At 46.5% G+C, this 22147-nt stretch overlaps 1 protein-coding gene across 1 annotated transcript in view; it reads left to right on the forward strand.

Moving 5' to 3' along the window:
• Cadps (calcium dependent secretion activator) overlaps window positions 1-19914 on the forward strand; it is a 489489-nt gene extending 469575 nt beyond the window's left edge. The window contains exons 29-30 of the mRNA XM_023704988.1: window positions 15744-15848; window positions 19017-19914. Of these exons, the coding sequence (XP_023560756.1) occupies window positions 15744-15848; window positions 19017-19196 (285 nt within the window). The 3' untranslated portion in view covers window positions 19197-19914. The remainder of the gene's footprint in view (window positions 1-15743; window positions 15849-19016) is intronic.
• Window positions 19915-22147: the final 2233 nt, after the last annotated feature.

Consider the following 22147-nt stretch of genomic DNA (forward strand, 5'->3'; position numbering starts at 1 on the left):
GGACAGCCGGACAGCTGGGGTGGGCATGGGACAGCCGGACAGCTGGGGTGGGCATGGGCTCCTTGGGGTTTTTTTGGTACAGGGGATGGAAGTCAGGACCTTTCGCTTGCCAGGAGATGCCCCATTTTGGTTCACAGTTTGACCACCAGTTACAGTTCTGTTGAATTACTTGCACACTCCGCAGGCTCAGAAGTCACGTTGCAGGCAGGTAAGCATGGACCTCACCTTGCCGTCTGCTTTGGCGTCAACGGTCAGGACCACAGGGCTTCAGGCTCTAATCCAAAGCGAGAGGGCGGCAGTACAGTCCACATTGGGAGGTCTCAAGTTCGAAGTGGGAACAGTGTTGACAGAGTTTGCCTCGTTTGTCATTTCCTGTGGTGTGAAGTAGGACATGGAGTTATAGAAAAAATTAGCTTTATAGGGAAATCATGGTCTTTAGAGTTTCTAAGGGTCCAATGCAGGAAAAATACAGCATGAATTGAAGGCCAATTTATTATAGATGGCTTGTTACATTACTTTTTCTTCTTTTTAAAAATTTTTAAAAAATTATTTATTTACTTGGTACGGGGTCTCACAACACAGCATGGTCTAACAATGGTCCGCCTGTTTTAGCCTCCCCTGTGCCGGGATTACAGGCATGTGCCTCCACACCTTGTTTGGAGATGAGGGATGGCACAGCATGACGTATCAGGGATCGAACCCAGGTCCTTGTGCTTGCCAGGCAGGCACTGAAGCCACAGAGCTAGCTCCCCAGCCCAAGCTTTTCTTCCTTTTCATAAAGAATGAATACATACAAATATTACATGTTATAGGAGCTAAGTTGGAGCCCTAAAAGCCACCAATCCTCAAGGTGGTTAGAGTTTCAGTGAGCTTAATTCGCATAAACTTTACGAGTCCCTGACACGTCACAAGCGTTTGCCATCATTATTTTTATTTTGCTGTTTGTTACCAGGAATGCAGCTATAAAACTTCTTTCCAAAATGGGTTCATGGTAGCATAAATCCTCCAAGAAATATTAATAATTGGCTTATGAAACATGACTGTTCAGTCAAATACTTTTGGAAAACCACAAAATTAAATGGAGCTCCTTAGTATAGGGCTCTCTGAGCATTTAATGTACCGGAGTCAAGTGGCAAGCCAGAGCCCCCAGTAATATGCGGGCCGGGTGCACTGCATGCATTTGTGTGTCCACGTGACCGTCCACAGGCCGACGAGAACAGCACAGCTTCCGAAGCTGTGCTGTGATTTTATTTCCCTTCTCACACTTACGCGTAGGTCACCTGTCCTGTGTGCACTTAGACCCGCTGGCCTGGTCGACCTGCAGCAGTCCCCCACGAGGGTCCCCCAAACTTTGAAGTCCAGGACTGGAACCCTGAGTAGGGAACCCCATTCTCCCTACAGCTGGCAGGCTGCTGGCCTTCGATGTCCACGTGGCCTTCTTTGGCTGTCGCGTGTTGCCTGTGTCTTCATCACATTTCTGAAGGCATCCGTGGCCTGAACCCGTGAGCTTCAGAACCACCTTGGTTTCAAAAGGTGCTTGTCGTTTCAAAGGAAGTCCCTATCGTAGACAAAGAGAAGAAGCACTCCTATTCGGAGTGCCGCAGTCCACCTATATGTCATGGCTGAAGTACATAAAAAGACACCAACTCCTTGGCTTGGCTCAGCTGGGCTGGGAGCCATGCACTAAGAGGTCACTGGTGTGAGTTACTATGGTAATTGAGTAGTATCAGCAATAGTGGTGCTCTCATGGGCACGAAAGCACATAATAATAGGCAAACAACAGTGGTTAAAGCAAGCAGGTAGGATTACTATGTTCTTTTGTCAGAAGTATATAATGTCTTGTAGTCAGTTTTAAAGACTTCTCAACCCCCAAATCCACCCCACCGTCACCTGCTGAGTAATTTTGTATGCTTAATCTCCTGCCCTCCACTCCGAGCTCTCTGCTAATTTGAGACAAATGGGCATTTCTGACATTAAGCAGGGCAGCGAGGAAGCCCTGACCTAGAAAACCTGCATGCTAAAGCACCACAAAAAATATTCTTTCAACAATTTTGTTAAAGCTCCATTGAATGACGAGAGGGAGAGAAAATTAGCTTTCACCAAAATGAGAGGTTGCAGTCTCTGAAGGAAAGATCGTTCTGTATTTTTTGTTTTGTTTTATTTTGTGTTTGAGGGAGGGTTTTTTTGTTTGTTTTCAGGAGGGGGGATTGTAGAACAAGAAAAAAGGGGGGGAAGGAATGAAAACTTACGGAGCATCCCCACTCCCAACTTCCCCCATAAAACTTGTCACTTCGCATTGCCATCCGCTACCCCAACAATAATCACTCCGTGCCTATTGCTAATTGCAAGCACAGCTGAGGCCCAGCGGGAAGCCCTTGCACAGTCTCAGGCCTTTCTACGAGGCTCAATCTGTTGTATGGCTCTTGTTCACACACAAAAAAACTACCAGCAAAGGCAGAAAGAGGCAGAGTCACAGGTTTCTTGTAATCCCTCTGCCTCCCCGCTGACAGCCCAGCACTAGAAGCATTCCTGGTTTTGTCCCCCTCTTTACAAAATCTGAAGTGACCTTAAGCTACGAGCATGTCAGCTTTTGAATGTGGAGTTGCCGGCTCCTTCAGGTGCATTAGGGAGCGGGCTACATCTGGCTTCTGCGTGTCTGTTTGCAGCACCCCTGGGGCGAGCTGTGGCTTCCTGTAACATGTAAAATATGAGTGTGAACTCAGAGTTCATGGCAGGGAACAGGAGGTCATGCCTCCATTCGGCTCTAAGTAAAGACGCGGGGAGTTTGCAGATGTTTTTCTGTATGTGTAATGACACCACCCCCCTCCACAGCCACCGAGCCGCCCAACGCCGTTTTTTGATAAAATGTGCCACAATCAGTGTGCTACTTGCAGATTTATTCATATCAATTTTTGCAATTTATATATTCAGAGACAAGATTGCTATTTCGGCAACTTTATGTTGGATGTTATGCCTTTGCGTCTAGAGAAAGCGGGAAGGAAGAAGTACGGAGCGAGGAGGGTGGGCAGAAAAAGAAAAGAAATTAAGTCCGTTCCTTGGGCCGCTGGCTGGGGTGTTGTCAAGGAGACAAAGCGTCAGCCCTGAGGGTCTGTGTCCCCTTTTTGCCCAGTAGTCACTTCCTGCCCGGGCTGGGAGCTGGGGTCGTCTCCTGCTTATGGCCCAGAAGGCCCATTCGTGGCAGCTGGGGGAGAGGGGCGCTCTGGGGACAGCCCTGTGTGCCTGGTGTGCAGGCGCAGGCCACTTGAAGAAAGAGCTCTGCACCCCCCATAGGTCAAGGACCGGTGGGCTTGAGAAGAACCTTGACATACTTCCCACTGCAGCCCGGCCCGGCCAGCGGGGTGCTGGGCCCGTCTTCCCACCTTGCCGTCCCCTGCGGAGACAGAGGGGCATGAAGTAAGCCTCCTGTGAAAGTCCTGCCCACAGAATTTCTGCTCCCAGTCCAAAGCCGTGCGCTGTATTTTCCCTGAAAGAAGACATTGGTGGAGTGAATGTGGGAATTAAGCCTCCCGAGCCCGAGCCCGGGGAGTAAGTGCTCCACAGTGGGACAGCGTTAATTGCCAAGACTGGTGCAAAGATCATTTCGAGGCATTTAAGAAATACATGATTTTTATTAGTACAACTGTTCCACGTAGGAGTTATTTCTCAGCAAAGGGCAAAAGCTCTGCCTGCCTCACATTATTAGCCTAATTCTACTTAATTGTTTCCTAAAATAAGGGTTTCCTGAGCACACATTCCAGGCCCTACTAAGTCTGCAGTGGGGGGAGGGGCTCTGGATGGGAGCCTCTTGATCAGACTCCACGCTTGGAAATTGGGGGTGCAGGGGTCAGTCTGGGGACAGGGAACTCTGAGAGCACAGAGAAGGGGGGCACGCTATGCAGAAGAGGTTTTTTTTTTCTGTTTTTTGGATTCGATGCGCTATGAGGATTCTTGGTTCTCATCTCTGGGCTTCACTGAATTGTTTCACAGATTTAGAAATGTTGGCCCCGTGGCATGTTTTAAATCCAATAAGTGACTGAGCAAATGCTACCAGATTTGTTCTTTGTTCTTCCCAGTCTCAACACTCGACCTTGAGAAGTGGTTTCAGTCGTGGGATTAAACAAAATGCCTCCGTGCATCTTACAGAGAATTCTGTTTTTCTTTTTGTAAAGCATGGCTAGGCGATCCAGATTAGAATATGTACATTGCTAAATATTCTTGAGCAAAGTTTCCTTGTCAGTAGGAAAATTGGTTTTTATTTCCTCTCTCTCTCTCTCTCTCTCTCTCCCTCCCTCCCTCCCTCCCTCCCTCTCTTTTCTTCTTTTCTTTTTTGGACTATGGTTTACAAATGTAACATAAAATATCCCATCTTAACCACTTTGGTATGTTTAGCTCATAGTTTTAAGTAGATCACCACACAACCAATCTTTAGAACATGTTTTCATCTTGCAAAACGGAAACTCTACCTGTCAAGCTACAAGTTCCTTTTTCTCCTCGTTAGCCCTTGCCAACCCTCATTCCACTTTCTGTCCTTATGGGTTTGGCTACTCTGGACACCTCACGGAAGTGAAAGCAAGCAGTGTCTGTCTTTCAGCGTCCAGATTATTTTCCTTTGCCTGATGTCCTAAAGGGCCATCATTGTGGTGAACGGCAGGACTTCCTTACTTGGAGAGGTGGGTAGTACTGCATGGCGTGGGCTGTGTTTGTGCCCCGGTGGAGTCAGGTCGCTTCTGCCCAGTGAGCGATGCTGCTGCGCGTAGGTGTGCAGATGCCTCTTTGAAGTCCCGCCGCCCGTTTCTGTGCATCTGCGCCTGCCCAGAGGCACAGTCTTGCCCACCTTTCCGTGTGGGCACTTGCTGAGGGGCTGAAATGGGGGCAGGAGTGGTCCTTCCATTTGAGTGTAGAAGGTGCGCCTGGGAAGAATGCGTAGGCCCAGCTTTCCCACCTCAGGCACTCCCCTCTTGGAGTCAGCCGTTGCACCCTTGCAGTGCCAGCCCCTCCCACCGAGGTGGGGTTGCTGGAGAAAAAAAGGGGCGTTTTGTGACTTGCTGGGTTTTCATATAGCCTTGCTTTGGCTAGTTTATGTGGCTTTCTGAAACTGCCAACAGGTTAACAAGACCGTGTTTTAAAAGACATGGGCTGTGTCTTCTAAAGAGAGCCCCACGTGACCCGCGGAAGCTAAGCTTTGGCCAACGCTCTCTCACTGGTCTGCTCTCTGGAAAGTCCCTTCAAGACGCAAACCTGTCCTTATGTTCTCGTAAGCAATTAATATTGGTAAGACTGAGCACGGGTAGTTGGCTAGAAGGCCGCTGTGCCTTCCGCCAGGAGTCCAGCTTTGGGTTTCTCGTTTGATCGTGCACGTGAAATTGTGGTCCTGAAGAATCCGCCACCACTGGGTATTTCTCCACACTTCAGGCTGAAAGACTTGAAACTTGCCTTGAGTAGACAGACCCTTATTTTAACAAAAGACAATTGAGGTTATTCCTTAGGTCTTGTGGAGGGCGTAAACAAATACTGTGTTGCTAAATTTCACATACAACCCAAAATGTTAAACAGTAACAGTTTAAATCTGCTTTTTAAAATGCATCATCCTTTTCTTATGAGCAGAGACTAAAGGCAAAGGGTATCCGGATCCCCTCAGCTCCGGGTTGTAGGTCATGGGTCTCTCAAACTGAGGGTTTGGTGTTTTGTTTTTTTAATTTATATATTTGGTACAAGGTCTCACTATGCAGCTCAGACTCGGGTGATCCTCCTGTCTCAGCATCCCCAGCCCTGGGATTACGGGCGTGTACCGCCACACCCGGCTCCAGGCCAGCACAGGGCAAACAGAGTTTGGGGGCAGCACAGCATGCGCTGCTGGAGATGGAACTGGGCACCTTGCACTGATCAGACGGGCACCTACGCCGCTGAGCTACCTCCCCTGCCCCCAAGCCGAGGTCTCAGTGAGGCTCTGTCACAAGCCCTGGAGACCCAGCCACCTTGAAGAGCCACCCCTGCCTCTGGGCTCTTCAATGAGATGGACTTTTAGGCATCTAAAGAATTACAAAGTAGGAGAAAACCATATTCAGCTGAACAGGACCTGTGGGGCAGCTTGTAAGCTCATCCTGCTGGTTTCAGTGTGAGTTGGGGCTTTGTGCTTTTGGCTGAGCGCTCTGCGGCCGTGCTGGGAAATGCCCGTCTTTAGGAACAGCTCTTCTTTTTTTTAAGAAAGCAGTTTTTTGTTGTTGTTTTTGGTGGATTGGTACATTTTAGATATACACAATGATCACGCTCATCACAGGGAATTTACCTGCACACCATAGATCTTGCTGCTGCTGCTGCTGCTGCTGCTGTTTCCCATTCCCCTTTTCTCCCTCCCCCTTCCTCCCTTATCTGCAAAAGTTTTTTTTTTCTTGTATTTTTTAGGGAAGGGTCTACAGGGCTCAGGGTCTCACTACTAGATCAGAGTCATAGTGATTTGCCTGTTTGCAGCCTCCTAAGAGCTGGGATTACAGGCGTGCACCACCACAGTCTCAATGGCCATCTCAGCATGCCCCGGGGCGGGGCCGGCACGGCAGGCCCGGGGATCGAACCCCAGCCACTGCATCTGCCTAAGCAGGTGCTTTCATCTGCTGAGCTGTTTGGCCAGCCCCTCTACAAAAGCTTTGTTTCTGCTTTTTCCTTCTGTTCTTCTTTCCCTTCCTTCCCGCTCCCCACTCCCTTCTTTCTTTCCCCTCTGAACATTTTCTTCCCATTTCCCAAAGTCCATTACGCATTTTGGTCCTTATTGATGAGCTACAGGAACGACACTCCCAACCTGAAAGGTGTTTGGGACGAGTTCATGTGGTCTAAAACCGAAGAATGAATGTTAGGAACAGACGGACGTTAACAGCGTAATATTTATTGGGGAAAGAAAGCTTCTGTCTGAGAGAGAGAGACAGAAGGGGGCCCTAGCAGGTTGTCCCTGGGAAGCTGTCTCTTCCAGGGACTTTTATAGAGTAAAACCATGCAGTGAGGTGGGCCTAAGGTGGAGACCATGGGAACTCACTTAGGTGGGCGTGAGGTGGGACAAAACTATGGTCAACCAATTGGGATTGCAAGCACCATTGCTCAGGTAAAATTGATTAAGTCTCAGGTGAAATTGATTAAGTCCAGGGCCAAATGGGGAAGAGAGTCGTGTACCAAGCAAGCGTGAATACAGAACAGGAGTTTTTCTGGGAGCCGGTAGAAGTCAGATTAGTGACTCTTCCTGGCTCCCTCAGGGTGATGATCAATCCTGGATGCCAATGTTTAGGGAGGTAAACATTTGTTTGATCTTTGTCCTTTAGGTCTGGCCCACAGGGGGCGCATCCATCCCTCTTACAGTTGTAAGGTACCTTGTCTTCTGTGTTACCCCTTTGAGGGCCCGGCCCTTTCGGACCACCTATAATATTTCTATCCGCTTTAGCTGCCTGCAACTTTGAGACTACAGCAATACTTAGCCAAGGCGGAGGCTCACGTACATTAATGGCGCCTCCACCTCCGAAAGCATTCAGGTGATGTGACGCTGCAGAAAATGTGTGCCGGCCCTTGGCACGCCCACTGACCCTGAGGCTTGCTGGGAGAGACAGGGAGCAGATCAGAGACCGGCCTGCCTGGCAGAGGTGGCCTGCGCAGGCCACCTGGAAAGTACCCTTTCTGTCCCCTCTGAATGCAGCCGGATCCCTGGTGATTGTTGGCCCTGAGGGATCCATGGGGGCAATGGGACTGTGGTTTAGGCTTACAGAACAGGGGGTACTTTGGCAGAAATGCAAAGAAACCCTGGATTGTGCTCCCCACAGCTTCTAAATTACCCAACTTGTAAGGAAGAAGCATGCATTGATAGCTCTCAATGCAGAATATTTTATTACAGTGTTTCAATGCACTGATTAAAATAGGTGGTGAGAATCTTTTTTTCCAGCTAATAACTCGTCACCAAAAACAAAGTGAAGAGTTTAGCCGGGTGGGTGTGGTCCAGGTATTTTATTTCCCCTTTGATTCTTTGCCAACGAGAAAGGATCTTGTGTTCATCAGAGCCAGCTGCTCCGACTGTGGCAGGGTTGAGTTGGAGAAAGGGTACTTTCCAGAGAAAAGATACAAGTTCTTCAGCCTAAAATGCAATTAATTACCAAGCAGTTACCAAATTATCGGTTTGGCAGCCCACAAAGTTTCCTGCAACTCTGAGTAATGCACATTCGGGGCAATGTGATTTCTTATTTGGGAAGCAAAGTGAGATAGCTTGGCTCACAGAGTAGCAGCTAGTATTTAGCACTGGGTGGGCCTGGCGCTGTTGTGAGCGCTCTACATGTGATAACACATTCAGCCTCCCACAACCACCCTAAAAAGGGTTTATTATGATCCCCATTCCCTGGATGAGGAGACTGAGGCATAGAAGTTCTCTTGGCCACAAGGTCTTACTGCCACTTAGACTTTTGAGTCCTGCAAGGTCTGTGGCCCAGCTACCAGACCATTTCCTCATCCATGAAGGTATGGGTGGTAATATTCAGCTCCAGCACTGCTTAGAGCTCAGCTCTGAACTCACCAAACATTTTGTGCTTTGCCTTCCGGGCATACATGGCATGAATATGCCAATTTCAAAAGAAATGCATATCTACCCTAATACTGTATAGTTCCTAGTGAGCTTAAGCTATCACTCAGAAAAGGCTAAAGGCAACAGAATTTTTATTCAGTGAATGTGTGTGAAGTTGTATATTTGTGCATGGTGTATTTATCAGTCCTTGGACCAAATACCTTAAGTTGTTAAAGAGTATCTGATATTGGGCTAACTATCCTTGGATATTGGTGTGGGTAGGGCAACATGCATTTGTGTGTGTGTGTGTATGTGTGTGTGTGTGTGCGTGTATTTTGCTAAAAATGACATTCTGCCATTTGCATGGAGATGTCAATACAAACTTTGTTTAGAGAAATAGGCAAGAGAAGAAGAACTGAGTTTTCCCCTGGACCATTTTCATTGGATTTATGACTTTATTCAAAATTGGTTCTGCTCTTCCTGGTGATGCCTACAATTCTACAAGACAAACTTTTCCTCTGATGTGAAAAGACACTGTTACCCTATTTGTCTTTTTTGCTGCAAAGTTTATAGCTTATGTTGTCTGATTTATCAGGAGTAAATTTTGGTCAATGTTACAACTTTTCCTTCTCCAGAACCCTGCTAGGAAAATTCAAGCCCACTGTGGCAAAGGCAGTTTTCTAGTTGCTCTTCTTTGTAAACACTCACAGTGAGAAATTTCTATTACTAACAATGGTAGAGTTACCAACATACAACAAGAAGAGTAGGTAGGATAATAGCAGAGAAGAAAATTGTTAATTCTGACTAAGAAATGGCATATGTCATGCCTATCCAAGTTTTTCTAGTCATGTCCTTTAAGAGGCAGGGTATGGTGACTCGCACCTCTAATTCCACCTACTCATGGTTGCTGGGGAGGGAGGGTCACAGTGGAGGCCATCGTAGCCACTTACTGAGACCTTGTCTCATAATAAAATAAGGGGCTCAGTGTGTAGCTCGTTGACAAAGTGCTAGTCTAGCCTGTCCTGTGAGACCCTAGCACAGCCAAAGAAAAGAAAACTACAAAATTGTTGTCTCTTCTCTACCAACTCTTTAGAGTCATCGAGTGTTTTCCTGTGGAAATGCCCCACAGTTTCCACACTCTGCCTAGCCACTATATAAGGTCATATAATGTAGATTCTTTTGTACTCCAAGCAAAGGTTGGATGTGGATTCAACAGGATCATTCTACTCCTTGGAGAACTTCAAAAGTGGGAAACTTACTGGGAAGACATCTAGGACTAGGGGCTGCTTTTGTAAACCAGTTCCTGGCTATTCAAGTATTAAGTTGAGTGTAAACAACTTGCACTCAACTCAACTTGCACAGGTTTTATGGTAAAGAACCAAATTCAAATCTGTTCCCATGTTTACTAGCTGCAGGCCCTTTTTTCTCTTCTTTTTTTAAAAAAAATTTTTTTTCCTTTTTTCTCTTCTATGAAGGAAGTTTATGGTGTCAACCTCTGAAGAGGCCCATGATGCAGTGATTAAACATGCTTGCTAGTGTGTATTGTGCAGGCCCTGCCCATTGTAAGGAATCAGTGTCCAGTGACTGTCATTACTAATTGTGCGTACTCTTGTATATGTGCATGTGTAGGGCAGTTTATCAGGAATCCTGTACAAGGTGACACTTCGTTGAAACAGGAAACTCTAACGTCTCATAGAGTGGTCTGGTCCGACAGGGTTGACACAAGTTAAGGAGATAAATTGTCTTTGTGATATACGTACGTGGAAACAGAGTGAATAGCCCTATTTCTTTTTAGTCCATGGTCCTTGTTTCTGTTGCCACTCATTTGTGACGCGATCCATTCAGAAAGCAAATATCCCATCAATAACAATGTCTCTTGAGGACATAAATTTATATCATGATGTTGGAGTCAAGAATTAAGACTTAAGCTGGGCATGATGTTGTGTACCTGCAATCCAAGCTCCTTGGGAGGCTTAGGCTGGAGGTTGGACGACTTAGACCCCTGAGCCTCAACCCCACCTCCGAAAGAACTAACATTGTACGTGGTGGTAGCTGTGATGGAAGAAGTTATAACCACAACAACGTCCTCCTAACCGTACTCTATTTTGTGGCTGGAAATTGCCCTGATCTAAGTAAGAGCCCATTTTCTGTGGACCTTGAATGGTCTAGGGAAGTGTTAATTAATCCTCTTATCTCTGGACCTGCTTGGTTCCAAGAAAGAGAGTTTTCAGTGAATCCTAGGCAAGAACTAGGGAAACAAATGTAAGCTACCTCTTGATTGCAAAATTTATGGCGGAGTCAAAAAACAAAAGATAATACTTAGACAAAACATTTTTAAAAAATAAAAATTAATGCAAAAAAAATGATGGCTCCCCAAAATCTTAATTAAAGTTGGCATTTGATTCTGCTCTTGTACGCTCTGCTTTGCTGTCCCCCCGTAGTCATGGCGGAAGGGGCCCTGACATTACAGACACTTCGCGTGTGTTAGGAGCACCCTACATGAAGCGGTATGTTTGAGAGAAGAGCATGTGACGTCATCATCTCTGCATAGCAATGACAAGGCATGGATTGAGAAGCTTTCTTCTGCAGTGTGACCTGAAGGTATATCTGCTATGTTTCTGAGAGTAGAGACAGTGGCTGAATTTTTTTGTGTACTTACTATGTGCCAGTTGTTCTTGGCACTTTATACAAGTGTTCTCTTTCAGTGCTCACAGTAATCCTATGAAGTAGGTACTGGCATTAGCCCCAAGAAGAGTATGAAGGTTGGAGTTCAGCAGTTTGCTTCAGGGTGTCCACCTAATCAGTAGCTAACCCAGGCTGAAGTTTGCCTTCTCCCCCCAGAGTTTGAGAAATCCCTCATCCTTTGAATTCTTTTAACCCAAAGTCCCTCATTCTTTGTCTGAATTCTGTTAAGCCAAGACTTCGATCCAGTATTGCTTAAATGAGCTGCACGCACCTGGGACAGTCACACACATCTGCGGAATGACCTAGAACAACATAACCTTCCAAAGGAACCTCATTGCAAAGAACTCTTTGTGTTTGATATAATGTTCCTACATGCAATTCCAGAGCTATTCCAATAGAAGTTATTTCCCCACCCCACATGGTTTTTCCTGGCTACTTGGGCTGTTTTCTTCCTTTCTACAATCACTTTGAGAGACCGAAGAACTAAGTGATAATGATGGTTGTGCTGGAGGAGGTGGGGGTAGAAGAGGTGGGCAGCCCTGGGTGTGGGCGTGCCCCGTGCCAAGCGCTGCAACTGGCTGCTCCAGCAGCATTCCGCTTGTCAGATGAGCGGCTCCCGTTTTTTTGCCAGGAAACTGAGTCTTCCAAGACTGTAAATAACGTGCTCAATATCAGACTCTGCCGTGTGGTAGAGCTCGTGCTCGTAACATAGCAGAAAGGAGGAAAGAAGGGGCTGGGGAGATGGCTCAGTGGTCTGAGGCACCTACTTAGAACAAGCTCAGCAAAGCACAGGGACCGCGGTTCAATCCCCCAGCACCACATGCCAGCCAGCCCCGCCCCCTGGTGGGCTGAGCTGGCCACACACACACACACACACACACACACACACACACATACAAATAAAATTTTTTTAAAAAGCAATCATTAAGAAAGGAGGAAAGAAGAGTAAAGAGTGAAGTGGCGAAGTGTTCAGTGAGCCTCCTGTCCAATAGATCTTTCCAGTCTGGTTTGTGGCTAAGAGAACAGTTCCCAACTTCCCAGAGCCCCCAAATCTATGGGTCACAGCCATGATGGGTGTCCCTTTGGGTTCCAAAACAAAAGTGTCCACAATGTCATCCCCTGGGGATGTATTTAAAAGGAGCCTGGCACCTTTAGATTTTCTTTTTCTTGTGTTTTTTCACATTAAATCTTATTTAGGAAGTCCCACATTAATATTCCTGAATTTAGGGGAGGCAGCCAAAGAGTGGTGGTTATACTTAGTATATGTCGTGAACTTTCAATTCAGGTTTCCGCAGATTGAAAGGACATTTGCTGCCCAGGTGTCAGGATGCCTCCCGAAAGGGCATATCTAAACCCAAGACAAAGCAAAATGTTTTATGAATTTCCTCTTTTGACGAACCATAACAAATCTGCTGTATTAGCCTGGATCCCAAGTTCAGCAGACCCGCCTAATAACCACTTTAGGCCCCTGGAGGAGCAGGACCGGCCTGCCATGTGCATGCTGTCCACAGCAGTGGCTGGCTGGCTTCCCAGGGAAGAGAAGCCACCACGGCAGCCCTTTGCAGCCCCCTCTGCAGTGCCTGGACGTGGAGCAGAAACGAGGCCTGGGATCAGGTCTGCGGGCCGGCATGCAACTGCTCCGGGTTAGGGGCCAGCAGGCTGCTGCGCTGTTTCTCTCCAGTGGCGGCCAGTTTAGGGTCGCTGTCTGTGTGAGCTTGGGCAGGCCCCCTCTCAGGCTTTGCTTCCTCCTCTCCCAGGGGTGAGATGGAGGAAGCCTTCCACCTCTCACACTTTCAAGTTCTAGAAGGCAGCACCTCCTGCTTCCTCTGACATCCAAACGCCCGCCTTTAAGCGCCTTTCTGGAAACCCAAGTTAGCGCTGTGCAGCATCCAAAAGTGCCTCCAGTTTCATCTACTGAGCATAAGGTTTGGAAAGGAGCGACCGACTCCCTTTTGCCTCTTTCAATGCGTAGCCAATGGGGCATCATACATTTTTACACTTCCTTTGCTAGATGTGCGATCCAGGAGGAAAAGCATGGATGTTCCAGGGCGCTCTTGCTCTCCTGGGGTGGGAATCTGCAGGCAGGACGCGGGAGCTGTGGCTGCGCGCATTTCCAGCTCGCGTCCCCTCAGCAGCACAGCAGGACTGCTGACAGTGCACTACCTTTTGATTTGTATTTTTATTGTATTATTTTACTATTTATAATCCACTCATGAGTATGGAAACTGCCTACATAAAATGAGGGGGGTGCTAATTTTTTTTTTTTCCTGAAAGGTGGCACGTCTCTCAGCAAAGAGAAAAAGGCATGTTGCGCAAGGCTTGTTGGCAGTGATAGAAGCCAGCGCCGGTTTGCCTGTTGTCACAGCCAAAGCAAAATGCCACCTCTGCCTAGAAGCCAGAGTGCCACACTCCTCGTTTGTGTCCCTGGGATGTACTCATCGTGAGGCCCGGAGCCTGAGGGTTGGCCAGAAGGTCACGGGATTGTTTGAAGGTCACCTTCCAACCCCAGGATGCCAGAGGCAAGGGAGCTCGAGGTTGCTCCGGGTGCTCAAAATGATTTCGAGCCCTGAGATCCCATGTCACATGCAGCCAGGGAAATTCTAGGCCCTGGGTGAGTGCAGAAGAGCCCTCAACTGCCGTGGAATGCGGTGACCCAGGGACAGTCTTCTCCCTGGACTCTCTTCATCAACCCAGATGCAGTCGCAGCAAATGCGCCAAAATCCCATGGCAGGAGGTGCCAAAAACACCTCCCATCAACAACCACTACCCCAAAAAAAAGTTTCAGGAAAATATTCTCACCCCTAGAGGGGAAAACCTGTCCATGCCTCAAGCAGCTTGACCCTCACAATCCCCTCCCTGCATGGCGAGATCTCCACATCGCTAGAAGATTGTCTCCCACCGCCGCCCCCCTCCCTGGCCACCCGCTCCCTAGAGAGGGACAGAAGGCTCCTAAGCCCAACAGTTTCGCCTCCATGATCTTTAAAAGAGCAGAAGCTGGCTGCGAGGCTGCAGCGCTGCCTCCACTGGGCGGTGTGGGCTCTGCTGCGGCTGGCTCCAGGGAGAGCCGCAGTTGGCTGCGCCGGGGAAGGAGCCCGCAGGGAGGATTGCAAGGAGGGCTCGTGCGTGCCATGGCTGAGACAGTGTCGTTTCTTGCAAGGTGAAACTTGGCAGTTCTACCTTGCAAGTAGAAAAGCAAATTAATTTCTTTAAAGAAATTAAGTCAGAAACAAGGCTTCAGAAAAACTGTGAGTGTTAGGCATAAACTGATTTTGGATGATCTTTAGGTGAGAAAGGGTGGAGCTACCATCAGAAACATGTTTTTATTTATGCTTTTCGAATCCCCACTGGTGTGTGATGTGTGTGTGCGTGTGCATGTGTGTACTGGTTAGTGTGAGTGTGCGCATCATCTCGGTTCTCTAACCACTCTTTTTTTTTTTTTTTTTTTTTTTTTTTGCTGCCTTTCTAGACGCAGTTCATAGAGGTGCCCTATAAATAAAAAAAAAAGTAGGTCCATCCACACCTTTGCATTTTATTTGTAAATTGTTTGGTACACACAGCAGAGCGTAAGGAAACCTGGAGAAGTTTAAAAGATGAGATTTTTTTTTCCATCCTGACACTTCATAACACTGTTCATATGTCTATGAGTGAGATTTATGAATATATGAGCAGCACTGCAAAATTATACTGCACCAGAGACTTCCTGCGCCACAGGGGTGGCAGTCTAAAGTGACACCGCTTCAAGCATTTTTCACAGACATGAAGCAAAATTTAACCCCCTTAAGGGGAAGTATGATTTCAACAGCTTGAAATGAGCTCATTTGTAGATGGTTCTCTCTCTCTCTCTCTCTCTCTCTCTCTCTCTCTCTCTCTCTCTCTCCTCCCATAATAATAATTTTTGGTGTTAACATTAAGACAGATTGCACAACCAATGTAAGGGCACAGAAGCTGCCCAGAGTACAGTTTGGCTGCTACAGTGAAATCCTCACACATTGCCTTCACAGGGAACATCCCAATCGGGTACATGAAGGACAGCATGCCCCTCCATTCCTCAGGCTCCCAGCCTGACTCCCAGAATTGCATGTAGTAGACAAGGGCCCAGGATTTTGAAGAGGTAAGCGGCAGTGGCCACTCCTCAGTTACAGTTAGATGGGTGCCTTCCAGGAGCACCCATTTCTGGGCACAGTAGGCAATGGCACCAAGCAATCAGCACTGCCCGGAATCGCAACTGAGTGAAACTAGCCAATTACAGAAAGAAACAGCAGAGCTAAAGATGGTCTCTAAGAATACACTGTATCCAAAATGTCTAGAGTAGAGGTGTTCAAAGCCAACTCCAGACCACTCTCATTTGGACTGATCCAGCAGCACCTTGTGCTTTGGTGTAAATTAATGTTCATGATCTCTGTCCTCTCAAACTCTCATTAACCGTTCTTGTTTTCCCTGGAACAGAAGGGGTTGCTCAGCCATGGCCTGGTCCCTCTTTGCCCTCCTTAGACTCCATGACGTGTTGGCTGGAGAACTCTTGTCTCTTTTTCAGCAATGGTACAACAGCTCCATGAATGTCATCTGTACCTGGCTGACGGACCGGATGGACTTGCAGCTTCACATATATCAGTTGAAAACACTAATTAGGATGGTAAAGGTAAAAGAACAAAAATAATTATTCTTCATTGCAAATAGCCTGCTGAAATACCCTTCGTTGCCATGCCGCAGGACAGCCATCACACAAAGAGCATTGTTCATGTGTGCAGCATGAATTTCTAGACTAGAATCTCCCACGAAGAAAAAGCTCAGCCATCACTTTGTTACGCCTGGTTCATTTCATACTCACACACCAAGAAAACTTTAGTGAAATGGAATTTGATATCTTTATCCAGACCCCCCTCCAAAAAAAAAAACTTTATTTGCCTTGCAAAAAAAAAAAAAAAAAAAAAGCGCCACAAAGGCCGTCAGACCCTTTGCATTAGACTTTCAAAAGCTGGCGTTTGGTGTCATTTTGCTAATCACCTAAATTACCCATTTCATTCATGGCTTAATGAAATAAAATTTTGTCACAATTAATTTCATGGAAATATTTACTTCCAGCCATTTCTAAATATGTCCTGTGATCATTATCAGAATGCAAATCAATATTGTTCTCATAGTTAATTGAAGTAGTTTCTCTCACGACGCGTGTATACAATCAAATGTAAAGGATCACAAAGGTGAGATAACGTGCCCTGAAAGTCGCTTTCTTTCCCGCTCTTCTGTGCGCGCCTTGGCCTAATGATAATTATTTCAGCGTGAAATCTCAGAGGCTTACATGAAATAATAAGACCACAGAAGGGGCTGCATACGTTTCTGATCGGTTCAGTTTCCATTTGATGCCTCACTGTAGAGGGTTTTTAAACACTCCTGTGCAGAATTCCCATTCAAAGCAGTTTTAACTCCTTTAAAATATTGTAACCGTCTCCGTAGCTAGATTCCTGTTTGTTAGCAGTTTGCCCAAAGTCTCCCGCACAGCAGCCACCCCCTATTCTCCAGCTCTCTTGGTCTCTGGGATAGCACCCTCCCCTTCAAGGTCCCCCCCCCCCCGCGGACTTAAACCCAATTACCTTTCTGCTGTGTGTAATTAAGGAGAACCATTGTCCTTCACATTGGATCTCACAAAGCATCTGCCTAGAAAAGGTTACAGGCAGAGGTATAGGACAGCTCTTAAAGAAAAAAAACCACACTCCAACTAAGGACCCGGCTGAATGTTCCATGTTTATTTGTTTCCTAGGGCAAACCCACTAGCCGTTGCATGACCACTTAAGTCCATTTTCTCGATATAAATATGCTCTTAGGAGAGAGCAATTCCCATTTGCCCTTTACTGGGTAATCATGAAAATACGAACATTTGAATATTCTTAAATGATCTCCCCAGAACACGTATTTCCAGATCTGTTTTCCTCTATTTTATTGAGGAAAAAAAAAATGTCAGCGAGGAGGCTCATCTTCTCCCTCTGCTGAACACGCAGACACACCCCACTGAGGGGTGCTACAGAGATGTCGTTGCCCAAGGGATCTTTATGCTCGCAAGTATTAGCCCGCGCCTCCGGAAGCCCACACCACAGGGGGAGGGGGCAGCACTCACCTCCTTGGCACCAACAGCACACGACCAAGACTTGATTCTCCATCCATCCACTCATCACTCAGAAAGCCCATCTTCATTCGGCCAACAACGGGGACAGATGCAGAGAGCCCCTCCTCGTGTAAGACCTGATGCAAGAGTCAAAAGTGGCCAGAGGTGGCCCCTGCCCTCGCGAGCGAGATCTAGTTAGACTGCACACAGGGCCATATCCTAGAATTCAAATAGAGGGCAGACTACTCGGGCACATCTACCTGTAGTGTTCCCATCCTGTCCTGGTAACAATTGTGTTTTTCAAAATTGCCATGAAACAGCTGACTGAGAAGTTGGGAAAGCTCAGCTGGGGACCTGGCTGGTCTACCCCACTGACCAGCCCCTTGCTTTTCCCCATCAAGGTGGGGGCGGTGAGCAGCTACCAGGCTGCGTCCTCCTCCTGAGAGCCTATGGCTTGCTCCAGGATTAGGATGACCTCGCAATGGAGTGCCTTGGCCAGGTCACTCTTAAGAAGGCATGAGGGCATGATCCTGCTGGAACAGCGGGCATAAAGCACAAAGGCAACACACGGCAGCCCCCATAATCCCCCTGGGTCAGGCAGCACCAAGCCACACCACTCCCTCACCACGATCTCTGTGGTCACAGCAATATCTGGCCTCCGAAGGGGTTGACCTTGTGACTGCTGCACTCCTGCTACTCCAGCAGGAGGCTTAGACATAATGTGGGAGTGACACTGGAATATGCTAACTTTCTTTTGCCTCTTTGTCAAGTTTCTTATATCAGTAGAGAAAGCAAACAGGGGAATCAGGCACTGAAATGATATGCAGTGTGATAAGAGTTGTAGTTAGAAAGGGTTCTTTTTAAAAAATAATAATAAATTACGAAGTAGACAACAGCCAGATGCTTCTGGTCATGTTCAATTAACACTAAGGGATTTCTAGGAAAATAAAAAAAAAAAAAAACAAAAAAAAACAGCCCTTAGGATACCTAAGGAAATCCGAGAGAAATCGCCTGAAGGAACAAAGGAAGAACTTGTGGTGCGGCAATACCAAACCATTGTTCTTGAAAAAGAGCCAAGTTTCTTCCCTGAGTGCATAAAGTTGCAAACGGAATAGATACAGTTCTTTCCCAAGGAGATGAGATCCGAGTCACATGCTTGCAACATATTGATGAGGCATTAGCGCGCCATCTTTCCCGTCATTGTGGCTGCCTGTAATAGGTTTCATATACCAACATGCATATGTCTATCTTGTGAGCGAGACAGAGGGATGCGGCTCATGCAATTACAAGGCTCGAAAATCCTAAAGACCAGACTGCAACAGAAATCACAAATAACACAATCACTCCATCTATCATTTATATGTTATAGCCCCTCACACTGTCAATCATAATATGTTATATTAACCTAAGAGAAAGAAACAGACAGAAAAAAAAGAACCAAAACAATTATGGAACATTTCCCTGTGCAGAACTGAATAAACACACACTTATGTTCTCTGCTTTGTCTCATCTAATACAGTTTATCCTGTCACCATTTCTCATTTTCTGTCATTCAGGGAGGCTCAGATTTCAGTACAAAATGCGATCTGAGCATGGTGGCCTTTTTAGTTGGCACCAAAGGAAAAGTGACATTAGCCGGAGGTCGGCCCCCCCACACGCCTCCCGGGGCTGAGCTCTTCCTCATCGCTGTATCTTTTCCCTCCTCAGAAAACCTACAGAGATTTCCGATTGCAAGGGGTCCTGGATTCCACACTGAACAGCAAGACCTACGAGACCATCCGGAACCGGCTCACTGTGGAGGAGGCCACGGCGTCTGTGAGCGAGGGCGGGGGCCTGCAGGGCATCAGCATGAGGGACAGCGATGAGGAGGATGAGGAAGACGACTAGGCCACTCTGGCCTGGAATCCGCTGGGACAGAGTCCTGTAATCAATGCATGTCCTTAGTCTGTTAGTTAATCCACTCGGGAACTCTCTGTCAATCCCATGCCCATGAGACGTTTACCAGTACAGTTGTCATCTTAGCTCTGTGGTACCAAGTTAGCAGCTGACCTTCAGACCCGCTGGTTTTCTTATTTTCCTGTCCGTATGTTTACAAGCAATATGGAGCACCATTCTTTCAATGCCGTCCACAGAGAACACAGTCAGCTCTGAGGCCCAGGCGCAGCAGCCTCGGCCAAGCGCGATGATGCTTTGTGCTCAGTATCGCGTATGCGCCGCTAGTACCAGGGTGTGAGGGCGCGTGTGCTGAGTACTCTGACTTCTCTGTTCATGTATGTGGATGCCAGTTATTTTGATGAGTACATAAATAAATTAATTTAATGAAGCACATAGATTTGCTTTGTTTTCATTGACAAGCCAAAGGCAAGGCTCCAACAGCCAACTTTTGGTTCTTTCTGTTCCCCTAAAACTAAAACGGAAGCTGGCCCCTGCAGCCCTGTCAGCTTATCTTTTCGTTTATCTATGTAGCCAAAAGAAAGAAGGCTGCACACCGACAGGTTGGTTTTCCCGCCCCGGCAAGGGGCTGTCCTGTCATGCTTGGGGCATGGTGGCTATCTCCCATCAGAGTTTATCCTATTAAATGTCACATTTTGCTTTTGTTTCAATATCTCTATGTATTTAAAAATAAACTAAATATTTAAATTATAACCCTAGACTATAAATGTGTTTATAAGAAGATACAGATATTTCCTTCAGTAGATTATAACCATAATTTAAATTATTTTGTTCTACACTGTTTTTTATATCTGTCATGTACCTTGCATTTGATCTTTGACTGTGTGGCCCTGGGGTCTGCTGCGGCGCTCCTTCTGTCTGTGTAAAGTAGTGGATTCATCTTGCTTCTGCCTTATATAGAGCCTACAGTTATGAGAGTGTGGGAAACTGTGGCTGCTCAATAAATACCTATTCAAATGTCATAAGAATATACGTTTGGGTCTGTCTTCCTCCATCTCTGACAGCCACAAGTGAAATGCAAGAAGCAGAAGGAGATAGAAAAGGGGAGGGAAGAGGTCATTTTTCTGGAGGATTCTTGACACGGTCGGAGCAAGTCATTTCCAAATGTGTGTAGTTCTCCGGGAAAGACTGCCTAGAATGCCATTAATTCAGACTCCACTAATTCCGGAGCTGTGGGCATTTGGACATGTTGGGCAGATTATGCTTGCATTATAGGATAAATAAGGGTTTGCTGAGCAAGTGCGTAGTGTAAACGAGAGAAGTGTTTCTCCTGTATGAAGGGAAGGCCAACAAACTGTTTTTAAGCACCACTTTAACAGCAGTGTTTGCATTCAAACAAAGTGTGTGCCAATTATATATGATTCTTATATATTTGTTAAAGCATTTTACAAGCTTCTCTAAGATATGGAATGTTCCTCTCACTCCCAGTCCCTGTCAGCAACACAATCACCTTGCTTTGGACAAAATCAAACACGCCCAGCCTGCTTTGCTTTCTTGTGTCTGTCAGTAAACCAGGCTGACCTGTGCAGACAGTGCCTCCCCCTGAGCTGAGTTCTTAGGATGCTCAGGTGCAAAGCAGCAGGACTCGCCGCCCTCAAGGGCGTACGTTAAAACCCACTTAGTGAGCAGCTATTCTGCACCAGGCATTCTGCAGATGTTAAGCCACTCAAATCTCCTAAAAATCGACAGAAGAGAGAAATAGTAATCTCTTCATCATCAATGGAGAAATTAAGGTCAAAATGTTAAGCTAAGTTGCCAAAAGATCACACAACTCCATGCAGAAGCATTAGTCTAGAGAAAGTAGAGAAAGAAAGAAAAAGAAAGGAAAGAAAGAAAGAAAGAAAGAAAGAAAGAAAGAAAGAAGGAAGAAGCTGGGAGTACAAATGTTGAGAGTATAACAAGTCTTCCAGTATGAAAATGTTTAGTTGCTCAGTAATATGTAAGTCAGAGTAGCAATGCCAGCACTCTTAAAAATATTTTCATCATATTTTGAGTTGCAAAATTAAATGGTATTTCTTCAACAATTACAAACAATTCAAAAATGTGGAAAATTAAGAGGAAGCACCTGCCAACATATAAGCATTGGAGAAAGGAAGAAAATGTTCAGGAGTGTGGAGAGGCATTGAGTGAGCAGCTCACATAACCAAAGAGCACATTCCAAAAGGCAGAAAAAGAACCATGTCATAAAAAACATCCTCTCCGGAGGCCAGGGAGATAGCTTAGTGGATAAGTGCTTGCCTGGCAAGCACAAGGTCCTGAGTTCAATCCCGGGTACCACCAAAAAAACCCAAAACTCACAAACAATGTTATCTCCAGAACCAAGGTGAGAGAAACCAATATTCCATCAAAGGAAACCCACCATCGTCTACCCATGAAGAAACAGCATCCTTTAGTGTGGCAATATGGAAGGGCAAGGAAAGGAAGTGACCTCAGAAGAGGTAAGAGAAAAAGCCCAGACTAAGCTTATCGCTTAGGCTATCCTCACCATCCACACAAAGCTGAGACAGGTCCCTTTTTAATGTAATGTACAGCTAGAACAATACACAAATACCGAGCATACAGCTCACTGCTCTACCATGAGGTAAACACACCCATGGATCAGGGACCAAGAAACAGAACACACCGAACAGTCCTGGCTTGCCCTGTGCCACATGCCTGCCCTGCCTCTGCCCCTTTCTTCCCCAGATTAACTGCCATCCTGATTTCTAACAGCATAGAGAAGCTTGCCTGCTTTCAATCTTCATGCAATTGACAGTTACAGGACATACTCATATTTGGCTTCTTTTGCTCTACCTGACATCATTAGAGTTGCTGTGGTGCATTTCTTACTGCTTTGGGGTGTGTGTGTGTGTGTGTGTGTGTGTGTGTGTGTGTGTGTGTGTGTG

This window comes from Octodon degus, unplaced genomic scaffold, assembly GCF_000260255.1.
Source record: "Octodon degus isolate 3935 unplaced genomic scaffold, OctDeg1.0 scaffold00210, whole genome shotgun sequence".
Classification (NCBI taxonomy): Eukaryota; Metazoa; Chordata; class Mammalia; order Rodentia; family Octodontidae; genus Octodon; species Octodon degus.